Source organism: Herpailurus yagouaroundi, unplaced genomic scaffold (assembly GCF_014898765.1).
Source record: "Herpailurus yagouaroundi ecotype Mexico unplaced genomic scaffold, PumYag 28, whole genome shotgun sequence".
NCBI classification, from domain to species: domain Eukaryota; kingdom Metazoa; phylum Chordata; class Mammalia; order Carnivora; family Felidae; genus Herpailurus; species Herpailurus yagouaroundi.
Genome location: NW_024412376.1, coordinates 34,605,276 through 34,624,632, shown reverse-complemented (window position 1 = coordinate 34,624,632; position 19,357 = coordinate 34,605,276). Strand labels below are relative to the sequence as shown.

The following is a 19,357-nucleotide window of genomic DNA, read 5'->3' as shown; positions in this document are numbered from 1 at the left end:
TAGGGGAATTGTCAGTGGTGGGCAACAGGCATCTGAACTCGTTTTACCTTCCCGTGGGAGCGCGGCGACGGCTCCAGCCCCTGGTGTGAGTGCCCTGGGTTTGTCCTTGGCGCAGTTGTGCGACGCTCCTCTGTGGTTCTGCAAGGGTCCGGGTCCCCACTCTGCTCCTATGAGCAAACAAACAAACAAAAACAAACAAGCAAAACAAGAAGCAACTCCTGGCTGGAAGTTGTGGGGTTTTCTCAGCCCTTCCAAGGCACGGCCCTCTGCCTCCACGTCTGCCTCCCTCCAGCTCGAGGTCTCCTGTTGCTCGCTGCGCCGTGACCTCAGCACCCTCGCCCGAACCTGAGTCCCCTTCGCCTTCGCCCTCGACTTTCCCTGGCTGATTTGGTGAACCCCGAATCTAGGAGCTTTTTGCAGGGCCATCTCTCGCGGAACGGAGAAGCGGAGAGCAAAGGAAGGGGTTCGTGGAAGGGAAAGGAGGTTGGAGTGGTGTAAACGGCCAAAATATCACAATTGGGGGTCGCCGGAGACAGGGGTGAAACTAGCAGTTGCAGGCGATAGTTGGGATCCGCGAGGGGGCGCCGCGCTGAGTCGGGTCCCGCTGCGCGGGCTTCGAAACCTGGAGACAGCGGCGACACCGTGGACGCTGTCCCCCTCCCTCGCCACGGAAACTTCCCGTCCAGCTTTCTGCGCGGCGGGACCCTCGCCCCCCGCCCTTCTGTACCTGTTGTTGTTGTTGTTGTTGTTTCTCCCAGGGAAGGGCTGCCTCTCCCCGCACCCCCGTGCCCCCGCCCCCCACCAGCCTCGCATCCTCACCAGCGCAGCCGACTGCTCTGTGCGGCGCAGCGCGGTGCCCCAGCGCGCTTGGCCCCGGAGGTCGGCGGTAGTGCGGAGCAGCGCCAGCTCGCAGCGGCTCGACTGCCCGGCGGACGCCGCGCTCCGCCGCGCTTCCGCGCGCCGCTGGCGGTCCTGCACCATCGGAACGGACGGAACTGGGCTTGCGTCTGGGGACCTTCCAGTGCCCTCTTCAGCTCCGAGGGCTAGATAATCGTTGCACGGACGGGCCGTACACGTCTTGCTTCCACGTCTCAGCAGAAACGCCAAGACCGGGTAAGTAAGTGTAAGTCCTAACTCTGATTCACACTGGCGAACGAGAATACCCCCAAAGAAGAGCTCTGGTCCTGAGAAGAGGGTATGGGGGAGGTCCTCACGAGTGTGGGGACTTTTTTTCTCTCATTTAGGCTGAAGGTGGGGGTTGGGGTGATAGCCATCCCCATTTTCTACTTTCGCTAGAATTTTCCCTTTCTGCTGAAGGTTCTTCACTATTTCCTTGACCCTTCTTAGAGAGAGGTTATCATCTTTCCAGAGCAGCAAGTTGTTACTGTTTCTCTTAAAAAAAAAAAAAAATCAAGCACCTGTCTAAAGCAAGAGGTCATCTGGAATTCTCCAAAGCTGTTCAAGAATGAATACATTTATTTAAGCACTCACTGGTTTTGCACCAGAAGGGCTCACCCACTGGGTAGGAGCATATGGTGCACAGGAAGGAGGCAAAAGTAAAAGCTTTAAGACGTTTTGCAATAGGGGCATGTCATTTACACGCAATCACATGAAATAGACCATGCTATTTGCAAGGAAAGGCCAGAAGTTCAAACATAGGGAAAGTGATTTATTACCAGACTCTTCAGTGAATAGTTTCAACTTTCTGCTTGTGAACCAAACAGCCTTGTCTTATATGCAGCATTCTTGGAGTCCACTCCCCTCCCCCAGGACTAACCAGTATAGAGTATGTAGCATGATTTCTGGGATTTTTCCCTGGGACAAATGCCTGGAAGGTGTTGTGATTGACCAGATGTTAAGTTTTACTAAAGCCAATCTGTGGCAATAAAGGTACTGTTGCAAAAAAAAAAAAAAAAAAAAAAGCCCCACAAATTTAAACATGCAGTGAAAGTATAAACTGGTTTGTCACTCGGGTGATTTGAAGTTCTTTATCTCTGGAAGAAAAAAAAAGAAACTTGAAGTCATTTTCCTATTCTACAAACAGGAAAATATTTCTGTAACAGAATCTCTAAAGATTCACTTGTTCAAGAAAACTGCACCATTCACAGTTCTTAAAAGACCCGACTGATGTGAATGCTTCATATTGTCTTGTTTCAAAGAAAGGGTTTTTCCCTCACCTACTTATCTTTTAATGTTTGTGCTTTTGAGTTTAAATCAGTCAGCTCCCTCTATGTATCTCTTTTCCTCTTCCACTTTTCCAGAAGCCTAAACATGAAATGATGCATTCTCTGGGCAATCCTCCTGCCCTGGCTGAGGGCCAGCAGTGTGCTTAAGAACTGTGATTGGTATCCATACGCTAATTGCCTGTAGATCAATAACCATTCCTGCAGAGAAATTTTAAATAAAGGGGCTTTGAAATGAAGAAAATGGAACTGAACAGGAAAAGGAAAACAAGTTAATAAACAAACTCATATCCTTCTATCTCAGGCTTACTCTCAATTTAGCTTGTGGCAAATCTCAAACTCAGACCTCATGGAGTCTTGTTAATCCTGTTAATGACTTGTCAGCATTGATTAATTGTACTCTGTAAAGTCTCTTTTAGTTTGAGGGAGAAGGTGTAGCCTATTAAATATACACTCCGAGATTTAGATAATTAGTTGCACTTTTCCCCCTAATTTCTAAAGAATGGAGGCAAATACAAAAGAGAGTCAAGGCTCCTTAGAACATGCTATTTGAAATTTATGCAGACAGAACTAGGAAATATCAGTAAAGCAAAATCTGAGTATATGGAATTCTCTCTCTCTCTGCAGTAAGGCTCCTTGAAAGGTAGTGTGTGTGTGTGTGTGTGTGTGTGTGTGTGTGTGTGTGTGTGGTAGGCCCCTCAGATAGAAAGTTTCCTTATGGTCTATACTGACTGACAGTTTTTAATGCTCTAATCAGGGATTGATTTAAGAGGGATCTTGGAACAATTTTATTGCAGGGGTGGTTACCTAAGAACAAGAAAATAAGCTCAAGGATGTCATATCATAACAAGGAATTATGCTTTCCTGTAGCTTCTTATTTGTTTTGCCAAAGTACTGGGTGCTGTTAACATGTTAGCGTGCTAAGGATTACACAATGGATGGAAAAGATCCAGTTTCTGTCCTTAAAGAGATTGCTGTGGTGGGAGAATGATTGCATTGGGGCTTGTGCTTCTTGTAGTATTAGAAGTCAGCACAGATTGTTGGGTAACCGAGAGGCTTCCCAGGTCAGAACGGGAAAGCAGAGAGGCATGAGAAAAGCTGATGTATTGAAGGAATCCGAAGTAGTTTAGTATGACAGAAGCATAAGATACCTATTGGTGTGTCAGGAGAGATGAAGCCAGAGGGTAGGTAGGCAGGAATGGGTTCAAGAAGAGCTTTGAATGTCATATAATGGAGTTGGGATTATCTTCTGTAGGCTGGTGCAGAACCATTAGTGGGAGAGCAAATTAATGAAATCATGTATGCCTGGTATCAGCAGATCATGCAGAACAGAACCTATTCAGGAATGTGAGGGAGGGAAAATCAAATGTGGAGAATTGATTACGCAAGTGATGGAAGCCAAACAGAGGATATTGAAGCCACTCAAGGATTAGCAAGAACACAGAGTCATTAGTACCTCCAGCCAGAGAGACACAGGGAGTAGGTGGTGTGACCAAAGCCCAGGGACCAGGGCCAACCCCTGGAAATAGAATCACTAGGATGGCACAGAGCCCAGTGTGGGGCTCGAACTCACGAACTGTGATATCATGACCTGAGCTGAAACCAAGTCTGATGCTTAACTGACTGAGCCACCCAGGTGCCCCTTAGACTGATTTTATACACCTTTCTCACGGGTCCTCATCATTCCTACCACATTGGCTTTGTCCTTGATTTCTTACCACAATTACTCTAATAGTCTTGTGACTTATCTCACTTCCTCTTCTCATTCATTCATTCATTCACTTAGCAATAATAATTGAGCATGTGCAAAATGCCAGGCATGGCTTCCCCCTCATGACGCTTACACTTATTATAACATGCATTTAGCAAGCATTTAAAAACCTATGCCAGGAACCAAGATTTGTGCAGGGAGAGGGGAGGAATGACAACGGGGTAGTGCCTCCACTCTCAGGCTCTTGCCTTTTACTAGAAAGAGCCTACTCGGACATTAAAATGGTCTTTCTGAAATTCGAATGTGATCATATCATTTCCCCCATGTCTCCAGATTGCTGAAAACAATATCATATGTTGGTTTCTAATGTGAAATTCTTTTTTCAAGTTTGTAAAAACATCCAGAGCTCAACATCTTAGTAATTTTTGAATTCACAATGACAAAAGGCTGCTGTCATTAATTCTGAACCTCTTTTAAATAAATTTGGTTTTTATTAATCATAATAGCATCTACCTACATTGGTAGGTGAGTCATATTTATTCAGCCCACAGACAGCGCCTAGTTGGGCCCTCAGCTCCATTCCTTACCCTTCCTCTAGAGGGCTGACTCCTGCAGACTAGATTTTCAGGCTCCCAAGTCACCGGGCACTTGGCTGAGTTTGGTCATAGGAGGCATTGGCAGGTAATTAGAGGGCAGAGGAATGGAGAATCCCCTGTATTCTTCTCCTTCCCTCTCTCTTCTGGGCAATGCCTCAGTAGCCTCTCTCTGGATCTCGTTCCCACAGGACTAGTCCATAGTGATTCTATTTCCAGTGGATAGCCCTGGTCACTAGGTACTCTGCATTTAATTTTCCCTCCCTTACATTCTTGAATAGGTTCTGTTTTGCACGATCTGCGGATACCATGCATACATGATTTCATTAACTTGTTTGGGATTCTCTCTCTCCCCACCCATCTCTTTCTGCCCCTCCCCTGCTTGCACTCTCTTTCTCTCTCAAAATAAATAGATAAAAAAAAAAGTCAGTCTGAGGGTTCTCTTAAATGTGGAGACTAAATGAGTTGACAAAGTCTAGAATGGTTACCTGCTTTTTAACCTTCCCCATGGTGTAATCAATGGGGATAACATTGACTGAAGTAGGGCATGCAGAAAGGAAAGTCTTGAGGGCGTGCGATTGGAGAAGAAAAGCATCAAAACTTTTATATTTAGAGGCTAGAGAGAGAGATGCTTCAGATTTGGACATATTCTTTTTTCATGTAGATCCTGTGTGGGATTCTGCTGTGTGTCAGTAGGAAGTTTATTTCAGATCTTCAAAAAAAGCAACCGTTTTACACAGGCTACCTAGTTTTAACACTAACCCAAACACTAGAAAAAATGGCTATAAAATGGAATATGCTCAGTTTATATTTATGTGTTCTATGCTATACTTCCAAAGTCCAGGCCCCACTCAAAGGGCTTTAATATTTTTCTCTTTTCTGTGAAATTTGTTGCTATAATTATAAATTTGAAGCAGTTAAGATATTGAGGGTAATTTTCTTTGTCTACCTTAAAATAAATTTGAAGACTTAATAGAAGTTATAAAATTAATCGGTAAAGTTTGTAACATTTATCCCACTCAAAATAGATTGACTCAATTTGGTAGCATTCACACTGGATTTATGTCTACACTATAGGTATTACATTTTACTGTTGTAATATACATTTCAGGGACCTGGTTTAATTCATCCATATTTATGAATAAACTATTATAATGGTCCTGCTTTATTAAAATGTTACACTATGCGCAGTTACAGGGATCAGGGGACATGTATTTTGAGCCCTAACCAAAATGAAACCAATCCATTTGTGATATTCCTTTGCATCACCCTTGTGTTTTCCTTGCTCCGTGTTATTTCTTCTCCTTCCCCTCTTCCTCCTCCTCCCCCTCCTCCCCCTCCTCTTCCTCCTCTTCCTCCTCCTTCTCTTTCTTCTTCTTCTTCTTCTTCTTCTTCTTCTTCTTCTTCTTCTAATTGTATATTCTTGTGCTAGGTGCTGAAAATGGGCCCAGTAGGTGCAGAGGCTGATGAGAACCAGACAGTGGAAGAAATGAAGGTGGAGAAGTACCATCCACGGCAAACCACTCCTAGAGGTGAGCTGGCCCCTGACCCTGAGCCAGAGCTTCTAGACAGCACCATGCTGATTGAAGTGCAGATTATCCTCATATTAGCTTATTGCTCTATCATCTTGCTCGGGGTAATTGGAAACTCTCTGGTGATTCATGTGGTGATCAAATTCAAGAGCATGCGCACAGTAACCAACTTTTTCATTGCCAATCTGGCTGTGGCAGATCTTCTGGTGAACACCCTGTGCTTGCCATTCACTCTTACCTACACCTTAATGGGGGAGTGGAAAATGGGTCCTGTCCTGTGCCACCTGGTACCCTATGCCCAGGGCCTGGCAGTGCAAGTGTCCACGATCACCTTGACGGTAATTGCCCTGGACCGGCATCGTTGCATTGTCTACCACCTGGAAAGCAAGATCTCCAAGAGAATCAGCTTCCTGATTATTGGCCTGGCCTGGGGCATCAGTGCCTTGCTTGCAAGCCCCCTGGCCATCTTCCGCGAGTACTCGCTGATTGAGATTATTCCCGACTTTGAGATTGTGGTCTGCACTGAGAAGTGGCCTGGTGAGGAGAAGAACATCTATGGCACCATCTACAGTCTTTCTTCCTTGTTGATCCTATACGTTTTGCCTCTGGGCATCATATCTTTTTCCTACACTCGTATCTGGAGTAAACTTAAGAACCATGTCAGCCCTGGAGCTGCTAATGATCACTACCATCAGCGAAGGCAAAAAACGACCAAAATGCTGGTGTGTGTGGTAGTGGTGTTTGCAGTCAGCTGGTTGCCTCTCCATGCCTTCCAACTCGCTGTTGACATTGACAACCAAGTCCTAGACCTGAAGGAGTACAAACTCATCTTCACTGTGTTCCACATCATCGCCATGTGCTCCACCTTTGCCAACCCCTTTCTCTATGGCTGGATGAACAGCAACTATAGAAAGGCTTTCCTAGCAGCCTTCCGCTGTGAGCAGAGGTTGGATGCCATTCACTCTGAGGTGTCTGTGACGTTCAAGACTAAAAAGAACCTGGAGGTAAAAAAGAACAATGGTCCCAATGACTCTTTCACAGAGGCTACCAATGTGTAAGTAAGCTCTGGTGTGAAAATATGTTGATGAATTCCGACCAGAGCTATAAATCGGTTGAGAAGGGCTCCCGGGTGCATCCTGATTTCCCATTTCAAGGCAGGAGAAGAGGATCCGAGTGGAAGCAATTGCAGTGTGATCTGTGGAAAGAAACCTGGTTGGCAGAGCCTCTGTGAAAATACTCCTATTCAAAGATAGGGCAGTGAACAGTTTGCTTATAGTTGCTTGGATGGTAGGTCAAATTATGAGTAAAAGCAGAGGAATGCTTTTGACTATTTCTCTGAGTGAAGGAAACCTGAACAAGGAATCAACATGACATCAGCATTGCTAGAAGTGGTTGGCTAAATAAATTGCCTTTCAAATCATATTAGGGCATGGACTGGGGGTGATGTGCTGCTCACTGCCCCCTCATCTGATGAAAAGACTACCCAACACCAATTTCCCTAGGGAGCTGCAGGCTCTTCTGTATTGTTTTTTTGTTTTTTTTTTTGTTTTTTTTTTAATTATTCCTCCTATGGACCAATCCTTCAGGGAACGTTACCAGCTATTTGAATGACTTCCAGGTGATAAACTGAAATTTGCTATATAATTAGTATTTTGGCAAGTGATGAGGGAAATCTTTAACACTGAGTTCACCAGGTGTTCTTAAAACCAAATACACATTTAGTGAAAAGTGTCTCCAACTCAAAATTGAAGGCTGAAATTCTCAGTTTTAGAAATGTAACCCATCATTTAGCTTCTCATTTCAAGTTGTTGCTGCTTTGTAAATACTATTTATGTGACAACAAATGAACATACAGCTCAATACCTTTAACCATTGCTAACTGTTATAACTTTCTGAACATGTATTATTCCTATGTTGGAGTTGAATGTGTCTTCACTAAAATTGATTCAGATTAAAAAATAATTTTTGTGGCATTTTGCCACATTTTGTGATTATTGGTAAACAGTTTTTGCACAGATACATAGCTCTATTGTGTTTACAGAACACTGTAGTGTTCTTTTTTGAAATTCATCTTCCATGAACGTGGAATTCATTTTCCATGGTTCATGATTAATAAAACAATATAATTTCATCAAAATGGAACCCATCTGGTAAGAAATATTAAAAACACTGCATGCATTCCACTTTGCAAATGTTCTATTTGGACCAATTTCAACATAAATTATCCTCTTCTCAAAATAATTAGCTATGTATTTTTGGATAACTTATGAATATATACATAAGAAAATTTTACCTATAAATAGTGGAGGGTAGACGCTATAGTACTCTTCATTGAATGATTTTGTGAATACTATTTTTATTTCAATAGTACCCAGTCAAAGATGCTTAAAACCCTAGTATGTTTATGAAAACACACTGAGATGTGAAAATAGTTGTACTTCTTTGGATTCTGTTAAAGAAGTTTCATTGCAATCATATTTTTGTCAGTATGACTGAATTTGGGAATAGATTTCTTAAAGTTTAAAAAACTTCAGCATGAATATTACGTTTAGGTACAAACATGAGCTTCATGAACGGAGAGAGTTCAACTTTACGGATATATTTAAAAGTCATACTGTGGCTCTTGTTGAATTATTTCCGATGTAGAAGTAAAGATCTTGAAGTGGGCTGTACCTCTGGAATACTGAAAGAGAATGAAAACAGTGGAAGACTAATTAAGAAGCAAACAAAAAATAATATATATATGTAATGTACCATGTAACGGACAAATTCATTTTTTTTTGTGGGACTCTACATAACTGTTCAAGAAAAAACTTTTTGTCCTTTAAAAAGCAATTAGTTTGCTTAAGATGCTAATAGATAATTGTGGTTACAATGTTTTGTTTTGTTTTCCCTCTTGGAGAATTCTTACCCTGTAAGGAATGCGTATGCCACTGTATTACCAGTTGTAGTAGTAAATTATTAGAATCATTTAATGATCCAGTTAATACTTGTGATGTAATTAATCTTTTTATGTTGTGATTTTATCTGTTGAAATAAAAGACATTGGGAAATTAGAGAAATTGCGTCATATTTTATATCGAAGTTTCTGTCCAAAGCGAAATCGTAAGCCTCTGACACAACCAAAAGAAGGAAAATAATGGTGGCTTCTAGGCAGTTTAGCTTTCTTTCTTTCCTGTTCTTGAACGTGAGTGAATGGATTCACTCCTATGGCTGCAGTTATAGTCCGTATTTTGACAATGTTTGAATCTTTAAGACCAGACCTTTCTTCTAAACTAACTTCAAACCTGTATGTATCCCTATCAGCTGACTGGACACATCTACATGTGTATCTCATCAGCAAATTAAATCCAACATGTCTACAACAGAACCTGCCATTTTGATCCACACCCCACCTCACCTCCACTTTGTTTTCCTGTATTTCTGTCCTCTGTCCTAATCATGACACTGCTACTCATCTAGTTCCCCAAGGTCTTATCCTTTGGGGTCACCCTTGACTCTTGGGTCTCTTTAGTACACATGTCCAAACAATTCCCACATTTTGTTCTAATTTCTAGATGTTCCTTGAATCAATTCATTTTTCTTCATCCCTATGCTCCCCACCATAGTACAAGTTGTGATTATCTTCTCAGATCTGTATTATCTCGCCTCTGGTTTAATGTTGCAGCTTCCTAATTGGTCTCTATATCCAGTCATCTTCCTATCAAATCCAACTTTCACCCACTAGCCAGAGTGATTTTTCAGAACCTGAAATTTTATCAAATCACTTTTCTGATAAAAACTCTTCAATGTCTCCTCATCATAGTTATGATAAAGTCAAAATCTTTTTATGACTTGGAAAGCTATTTAGTACCTGACTCTACCTCTATGTTTTATCCCTTGCAAATTCTGTTTCTCTAATCTTTGCTGCTATATTTTAAGCATATGAGGGCAGGGGACAGGGACTGATTTAATCATTGTGGTATCACAGGTACTTGCAGCTTCTGGCATCAAGTTTGTGGTCAGTAAAAGGAAACTAAGTCAATGAGTCAAGGACATACTAAAGCCGAGACTTGAAGAAAGATTTTTAAGATTGTAAACCATAAACTTTTCCCAGTTTTATTATACAACTCGCAGGAGAGTAGAGTTTTAGCCATACAGGAGTCAAGTAAAGATGTATATTTGTTCAGGATTAGGTTTTTTTTGAAGACCATTAAGTATAGACACTTGCATAATTAGAAAGGGCTCTATACATACATATAATTTAGGGTTCACTAAAAATTATCTAGAACGTTGCACAAGGGAAGCATGGAAGGGCCAGTAAACTGTACTAGTCATGATTCAGATAGCTAAAGAGAAGCCATGCTAGGTATTTAAAGCAAAAAGTCATTTAATACAGGAAATTAAAGTCTTGGAAAATCACTGGAAGAACTGGAGAAGTGAAGGTTAAGAAAAGCTTCCACCGGTATTGAAGAAACCAGGAAGCACATAATTGTATGAAACCACTGCTAATGCCTACAACAGAGAGCGGATGATACACAGGAAAGAGTTCAGGTTTATTATCATATTGCCTGTTAATATCTATTGATAGATGAATGGATACACACGCACAAACACACACAAACACACAATGGAATATTATTCAGCCATGAAAATTGATGAGATTTTTGCCACTTGTGACAACATGGATGGACCTGGAGGGTATTATTATGTTAAGTGAAATAAATCAGACAAAGAAAGACAAATACCATATGATTTTACTTATATATGGAATCTAGAAAACAAAACAAATGAAGAAACAAAAAGCAGGAGCAAACCCATAACTACAGGGAACAAACTGATGGTTCCCAGAAGGGATGTGGGTAGGGGAATGGACAAATGGGTCAAGGGGAGTGAAAGGTACAGGCTTCCAGTTATGGAATGAATAAGTCAAGAGGATAAAACATATAGTATAGGAAATATGGTCAATGGTTTTGTAATAGGACTGTACAATGACAGATAGTAGCTACACTTGTGGAGAGCACAGCATAACATATAGACTTGTCAAATCTCTATGTTTTGAGCCTGAAACTAATGTAATGTGTGTCCACTATATTTCAATAAAAAAAAAATCTTATTGCTTCCGGATAAGCCCACACTCCTGCCCACCCCTGCCATAGAATCAATAATGTCTTTTGCTTCTCTTTTGCATCTCAGAATTCATGTGAGTATCTCTCATTTGTGGACTATAACTCTAGCCTTGCTGTCGGGGATTTGGGGAAAATGTAGTTCTTAGGTTTCTAGCCCCTAAGATATAGGGAGAGCATGGAAGGGAAAATACGGTGCCTAATTGCTATCAAACAATCTGGCAATCTTAAGAATTGCCCAAATGGTGTAATTTCTAGTTTCAGCCTCATCCCAGGTTCTTCAGAGTTACAATGATGCATGTTGACTGTATATTTTCTTTTTTTTTCTGTAATCAAGGCCAGTGTGTTAAAGATTCTCTTTAAAACTTCCCCATTAGTACAGATGGACTGAGGAGGAAAGTATAAGGAAGGACCATTTTCTTCCTGTGGTATGTTGCTTGGAATGGAGGAGTAAAGAATTATATCAAGATTTAATGATCTAAAATCCACAGAAGAATATAAATTCTCAATTAACTTCCTGGGATGAGCAAAAGACGTGATGCCTTATAGAGAAAATAATCTTTGACATTTTCAAGTTGATAAAGGGATGAAATATTAATATATATGGCTGCAAAAAAACAATGGATTTACTTTTCCATAGGAAAACAGAGAACCTAAAGAAACAACACAAGAGTAAAGAATGCAGACATCTTCATGATTATGTTTTATGACATCAAAGGTAGGAATTTTATTAAGCAAAGGGTCACTAAAGATTGACTTGTGAGGGTTTATAAAAGACATCTGTTAGATCATTGACCTAACAGTCAATGGGTGAACTTATAGGAAAGATGGAACGTGGGTTAGACAATTCACATGTTATCTGTAACTCCAACTCTTTCTTCTTAGTCCATGAATATGTAACTGAATGGAAGTAAGTGAAAATGACTCACTCTGAATCTACTGTCCTTTATGAATAAATCATTGTCAAAGTTTTTTCTTTAATGCTTATTTATTTAATTTGAAAGAGAGAGAGAAAGAGAGAGTGAGCAGGGGAAGGGCAGAGAGAGAGAGAGAATCCCAAGCAGGCTCCATGCTGAGTACGATGTGGGGCTGGATCCCACAACCGTGAGATCGTGACCTGGGCTGTAATCAAGAGTCAGATGCTCAACCTACTGAGTCATCCAGATGACCTATCACTGCCGAGACTTAACACTTTAACAAATTACTTGCCAAACACCACATAGCTTGTCATGATACAGGCATATGTTATCACATTAAAATTTTAAAATGCTGCATTATCTTCTCAAAAAATAAAGGGAAAAAAAACCCAAGTGAATAGTTTTTGTCATTATACTCTCAGACATGAAACAGATAATTAGAGTCATGAGTTTTATACTTAAAAAAAAAAAAACAGGTCCAAACAGCTACTTTTTTAGTGGATATAATTAGAGAGTACAAGTGGAATTATGAAACTGTAAATATTGTGATGTGCTGCTACTTTTGTGCAAAGCATAGCTGAGCATATATCTTGAACAGTTGTGCTACTGGTACTAATCGTTTGTACTAATATATTCACCATGTCTTACTAAATACACTTTGCCCACCAGCACATTCTTAAAGACAGTTGCATGAATGTGCAATTATGTCATTCTTGCAGAGAATTCATTATTTCTTATCATAGGTTCTGTTACTCCCAAGCCCATGTCCTTCTCATAGCTTCTCTCTCCTATCATCCTCCTCCCTAGTTCTGTTTTCCATTGCCAGAGACTGGCTACAAGAACAGGCAATGCAATGGAAATCCCAGGAGCAGGTAATGAATTCCATAATGGAGGAGAGGCCCACAAGTCAATCTACATCAGACAAAGCTTAGAACTGAATCTAGGAAGGTCAGAGCAACAGCCAAGTCCAAGGGAGCAGTGTCCATAGAACTAAGTGGCCGCATCTGGGCAGGGATTGGATTGAACCAGAAACAAGGAATGCTGAAAAGAGAGGGAGGCAGGAGCAAAGTAATGGCTGCACCACAGGGTCTGTAATGCTGAGCAAAGCGGAAAATCTTCCACAAGCATCTCCTTACCTGGATTGTGTGTACTTGTGAGACCAACACGGACTCTTTTTAATTAAAATCACCTGCAAGCTCTCATCATTCTCTGGAAGGAAACATATTTTAATTTAGTCATTGATTTTTTTTAATAGCTGGAAGTTCATTCATTCAGTAAATAATTACATAAGTTTTTTGAGCCTTAACATAGCAAATTCTTGTGATAATTGGTTCCTACTTTTTACCAGGTAGGGATGAAATGTATGTGAGAGCGTGCTCTAGCGAGTGGTTTGTTGTTGTTGTTGTTGTTTTTGCTGTTTTTCCTGTGGGGAGAGGGAGATATGGAGGGGAAAGTAAGAATGGTGGGGAAAGAGCAGCAACATTTTAAAGCAATGGGGCAGAAGACCGCCAGTTCTGTTTCTCTGCATTGAGTAGATCAAATGGGTACCGACTCACTGGAAGATTCCCTGAATGTCTGCAGCCTTGCTGAGATCCCAACCAGCCCCTGCACTCGGAATAAATCCTCTATTTTTATATTTTATATTTTAATTAAAATAAAATTTACAGTTCTATGCACAGATTTATATATATGATTTTATGAGTTTCGACCGGTATATACACATGTGATCACTTACCTCAGTCAAGAAGCAGGCTTTTCATCACTTTATGTCCACTTCCAGTCAGTCTCTGCCCCATCCTCATAGCAACCATTGTGCTAATTTTTGTTGTCATAGATTCAGTTTGTCTCTTCTTCAACTTTATACTCTTGGAGCCATAGAATATGTATCGTTTGGTATGTGGTGCCTTTTACATAATACAATGATTGGGAGATTCATCCATGTTGCTGTGTATATCATTAATTCATTCTTATTTTATTGCTGGGTCACATTCATTTGTGTGAATACACCACAATTTATTTATCCATTCTTTTAATATATGTTTGGATTATTTCAAGTTTTTGGCCCTTATGGCTAAATTTGCTATAAATATTCTTCCCTAAGTCCTTTTGTAGAGCTATATTTTTATATTCCTCAAGAAAATTAAAAAAAAATAGATGAATTACTAGGTCATAGCATAGATATATAGTGAACTTACTGAGAAATAGCCAGTGCATTTCCCAAATGGTCACTGTCCCACTTGAAAAGTTTGACAGATCTAGTTGTTCCACACTTTTGTAACACTTGGTGTTGGTAGTGTTTCTGTTTTTTTTTTTCCGTTGTAGTAGAAATCCTATTGTGCCTTTGACTTGCATTCCTCTGATGACTAATGATGTCGATCACTTCTTGATATGCTTATTCATTACTCATATGTCTTCTGCAGAGAAGTGTCTGTTTATATCAATTGGCCATTACCCATGGGCCAGAAAGATATTGTGTGTTTTCCAAGAAGCTTTAGAGTTTTAGCTTTCACATCTATGATTTGTCTCAATTAATGTTTGTATTTGGGTTTATTTACTTTTCATATATGTATTCAATTCTCCCGACACCTATCATTTGAAAGGCTTTATTTTGCCACAGTGCATTACCCTGACATCTTTGCTAAAATTTAGTTGACTGTTTAGAACTATTTCTGACTATTTTATCTGTTTGCTCTATTTGTTTATCCTGATACCTATACCAATATCTTAAAAATATCGTAATTATGTCTGTCAGATTGGTCTTGTTTTGCATTATTAGTTTGACTATTCTCAGGTCTTTGTATTTCCATATAAAATTTAGAAGTAGCTTGTCAATTTCTGTAGAAAAATACTCTGGCATTATGATTGAGGTTATATTAATTATATAGATCAATTTAAGGAGAATTGCCATCCTAACAACATTTTCTTTTAATACCCAAACACGGTATATCTCTTCATTTATTTGTATTCTTTAATTTGTCTTAATATTCTGTTCTTCTCAGCATAGCTATCTAATATATCTTTTGTTAAATTAATCAAGTATTTTGTGCTTTTAGATGCTATTAAAATTGGAATTGTTTTTTAATGTCATGTCCCAACTAGGTATTGTTATATACAGTTATTTTTTTTCTAAACTTTGAAACTTCACTTATTAATTCTAGCAATGTGTTGCAACTTTCTTAAGGTTTTCTGTGTAAACAATTATGCCTTTTGTGAATGAAGATAGTTTTCATCCTTCTTGCCAAATCTGAATGCTATTATTTCATTTTCTTGAATTATTTGCACTGGCTAGGACTTCTAGTAAAATGGTGAATAGAAGGGATGATATCTTTGGTTTGTTTTTAACCTCTGGGGATGATTAGGTGGAACATTTGATATTTGTCCATTAAGTATGATAACCATAGGTTTTTTTGTGGATAACTTTTATCAGATTAAGGAAGTTATATTCTTGTTTTAGTTTGCTGGAGTTCTTTTTTAAAAATTACGTATGAGTTTTGCATTTTCTCAATTTTTCTGCAACTATGAAATACCTTTGTATTTTAATGTAGGAATTTGAATTGTATTGATTTTTTAAGTTTATTTATTTTTGAGAGAGAGAGAGAGACAGAGTGAAAGAGAGTGCACATAGGGGAGGAGCAGAGAGGGAGAACAAGGATCTGATCTACGAGGATCTGATCTGCACTGACAGCACAGAGCCTGACATGGGGCTTGAACTTGCAGAACCATGAGATCATGACCTGAGCTGAAGTCAGAAGTTTAACTGACTGAGCCACCCAGGTGCCCCTACTGATTGAATTTTTAATGGGAAACAAACCTTAGGTTCCTGGTATAACTCACACATGAGTTTGATGTATTATCTTTTAAAAAATATATTCTTAAAACCATTTTGTTAATACTTTGTTGAAGATTTTTGCATCTATGCTCATAAGGAATATTGGTCTATATAATTATTTTCTTATAAACTCTATCAAGTTTGCATATCAGTATAAAGGTGACCTCATAAAACATTTTAGGTAGTATTTCTTTCTCTTATATTTTATGAATGATTTTGCATGGGATTAATATTATTTCTTTCTTAAGTGTGTGCTAAAATTCACCAATGGAATCATCTGGGCTTAGAGTTTTCCTTGTGGGAAGGTTTTCTTCAAATTTCAAATTCAATGTGTATAGTAAATACTGGACTCTACGGATTTTCTCTTTTTTTTCCTTAGATTGGTATTGGTATATGATATCTCCCAAGGAATTTGTTCCTTTCATCCAAGCTATTGAAATTTTTTTTACATTAAATTGATTGTAGGGGCACCTAGGTGGCTCAGTCAATAGAGCACCTGACTTCAGCTCAGGTCATGATCTCATGGTTCGTAAGTTGGAGTCCCACGTCAGGGCTCTGTGCTGACAGCTCAGAGCTTGGAGCCAGCTTTGGATTCTGTGTGTGTGTGTCTCTCTGTCTCTGCCCCTCCCCCACTCTTGTTCTGTCTGTCTGTCTCTCTCTCTTTCTCAAAAATAAACATTAAAGCAAATAAATAAAATAAAATATAAAATAAAATAAAATAAAATTATTGTAATATTCCTTTAACCTTTCAGTTTCTGTTAGAGGTATATTGATATCTTTTATTTAATTCTTGATTTTGATAATTAGATTTCTCTTTTCCTTCTCCTTGATTATTTCTGCCAAGGTTTACCAATTTTATTCATCTTTTAAAAAAACCTAACCTTTGGCTTTGATAATTTTTCTATTGTTTTCATGTTTCTATTTCACTGATTTATGCTATTTTTTTCTCTTATATACTTTGGGTTTAATTGGAAATTTTTCTACCTTCTCAAAACTGAAGCTTAAATTATTTTTTTTTAATTTCTTATTTGTAATGTAAGCTTTTAGATGTGTAAATTTTCCTTTAAATCTTTTTCAGCTATATTCCCCTCCTAAATTCCGGTGTATAGTATTTTCACTGTTACTCACTTAGATTATCTCCTGTTTTCTTTTATGATTTCTTCTTGATCTGTGCACCTGGGGAGTGTGTTAATCTTCAAATATTTGGTACTTTTCTAGACATATTATTGATATTGATTTCTAATTTAATACCTTAGTTATCAGAAAACATATTCTGTATGATTTCGAATATTTACAACACACATTAAATAATAATCTCTGAGAGGGGAAAAAAACCTTAAGATTAGTACTAAAATTTTCCCAAATTGTCTTACTTAGAGTATCCTCAGCATTCAGCACATAGAGAGGGAACACAGATAGAGTCCAGCAAAATCCTTGAGTTCAGGAAATAAAGTTGGAAGTTGGAGGAGAAAAAGGAGGATAGAATTTGCAAGTCAGAGTACAAAAAAACAAAAAAACAAAAAAAAAAAAGAAAATTTCAAGGATAATGATCTGCAGAGAACCACAGGGCATTTCCTTTGAGTATTCATCAAAGTGTAGAGCTACCTATATGTTAAGAATATATCCAAGATTATAAGGCAACTGATAGAATGGGAGAAGATATTTGCAAATGACATATCAGATAAAGGGTTAGTATCCAAAATCCATAAAGAACTTATCAAACTCAACCCCAAAAGAACAAGTAATCCAGTGAAGAAATGGGCAAAAGAAATGAACAGACATTTTTCCAAAGAAGACATCCAGATGGCTAACAAACACGTAAAAAATTTTTCAACATCACTCATTATCAGGGAACAAGAGATGTTGGTGAGGATGTGGAGAAAGGGGAACACTTTTGCACTGCTGGTGGGCATGAAAAATAGTGAAGCCACTCTGGAAAACAGTATGAAGTTTTCTCAAAAAATTAAAAATGGAACTAGCATACAACCCAGCATTACTAGGCATTTATCCAAAGTATGCAAAAATGCTGATTCAAAGTCACACATGCACCCAATGTTTATAGTAGCACTATCAGCAATAGCCAAATTATGCAAAAATCCAAGTGTCCATTGATTGAAGAATGGATGAAGAAAATGTGGTATATATACACAGTGGAATATTATTCAGTAATCAAAATGAATGAAATCCTGCCATTTGCAACTACGTGGTTGGAACTGGAGTGTAAGTGAAATAAGTCTGTCAGAGAAAGATAAATATTATATTATTTCACTTAGATGTGGAATTTAAGAAACAAAACAAATGAACATAGGGAAAGGAAAGGAAAAATAAGATAAAAACAGAGAGGGAGGCAAACCATAAGAGAGTCTTAAATAAAGAGAACAAACTGAGGGTTGATAGAGGGGTGTTGGGTGGGGTGTTGGGCTAAATGAGTGATGGGCATTAAGGACAGCACTTATTGAGACGAGCACTGAATGTTATATGTAATTGATGAATCACTCAATTCTATTCCTGAAGCCATTACTACACTATATGTTAACTAGCTTGGATTTAAATAAAATTAAAAAAAAGAATATTCCTGATTATAGAAAGAAGCTACCTTAGAATGTTAGAGTTATAGTATCCAGAGAACATGCAAGGGTAGATAATTTAATATACTGAAAAACCTTGTAATTCACTGGGGGTTGGGCAGAGTACCTAAAATGTTCTTGCCACAGTAGTGAAGAATCATTAGACCTGACAAAATTCTTCTCTTGTTCTTCTCAAGAAATCTCAAAAGCGAGACCTGAAAGGACTAAACTGTTTCCAAATAGCTTAACTGTATTACAAAATGCAGCTCAAAAATGTTTGTAGTTATAAAAATATATATACAGATCTCCATTAAGTAAAATTGAGAAATTCCTTCTTCTGATCAAGATTTTCAGGTACACAAAAATCAAGAAAATATGACCCATAATAAGAGGAAAAATAAATCAAACTAAACTGACCAAGAACTGACATAGATGTTAGAATCAGCAGATAAGAACATTGAAACTCTTATTATAACTATTCAATATATTCAATATTCTTATTTTAGACTGGAAAGTATAAAAAATTATCCAAACCAAATTTCTGGAAATGAAAATTATGTATGAGATAATGCAAGGACAATTAGGAATTGCAGTAGGACAAATTAGTGAACTTGAAGTCATAGCAATAAAAATTATCCAAAAGGAAACACACAAAGAAAAAATTATAAACATGTAAAGAACATCAGTGATCAGTGAGACAACTTCAAGCGGCCTTAAATATGTGTAATTGGAGTCAGCAAAGGAATGAAGTAGCGACAACATATTTGATGTAATGGCTGAAAAGTTTTCATAAGTTGTAGATAGATAATAACCCAACAAAAGAGTTAATATAAATTCACAAAAATACTCAAGAACCCAAAAGATGACAAAGATAGAAGAGGAACAAAACCATTGGGAAGAACAGAAAACAAATGGCAAAA

The 19,357-nt window shown here is 38.5% G+C and overlaps 1 protein-coding gene across 1 annotated transcript; it reads left to right on the top strand.

Annotated features, from left to right (window-relative positions):
• The first annotated feature begins 903 nt into the window (after positions 1-903).
• NPY2R (neuropeptide Y receptor Y2) lies at positions 904-9,081 on the top strand. The gene is made up of 2 exons (XM_040471745.1): positions 904-1,113; positions 5,920-9,081. The coding sequence occupies exon 2, from the start codon at positions 5,929-5,931 to the stop codon at positions 7,075-7,077; it is 1,149 nt and encodes a 382-aa protein (XP_040327679.1). The 5' UTR covers positions 904-1,113; positions 5,920-5,928; the 3' UTR covers positions 7,078-9,081.
• Positions 9,082-19,357: the final 10,276 nt, after the last annotated feature.

Excerpts from the sequence above, each read along its gene's own strand:
- NPY2R (XM_040471745.1), top strand. The coding sequence starts at position 5,929 with ATGGGCCCAGTAGGTGCAGAGGCTGATGAGAACCAGACAGTGGAAGAA.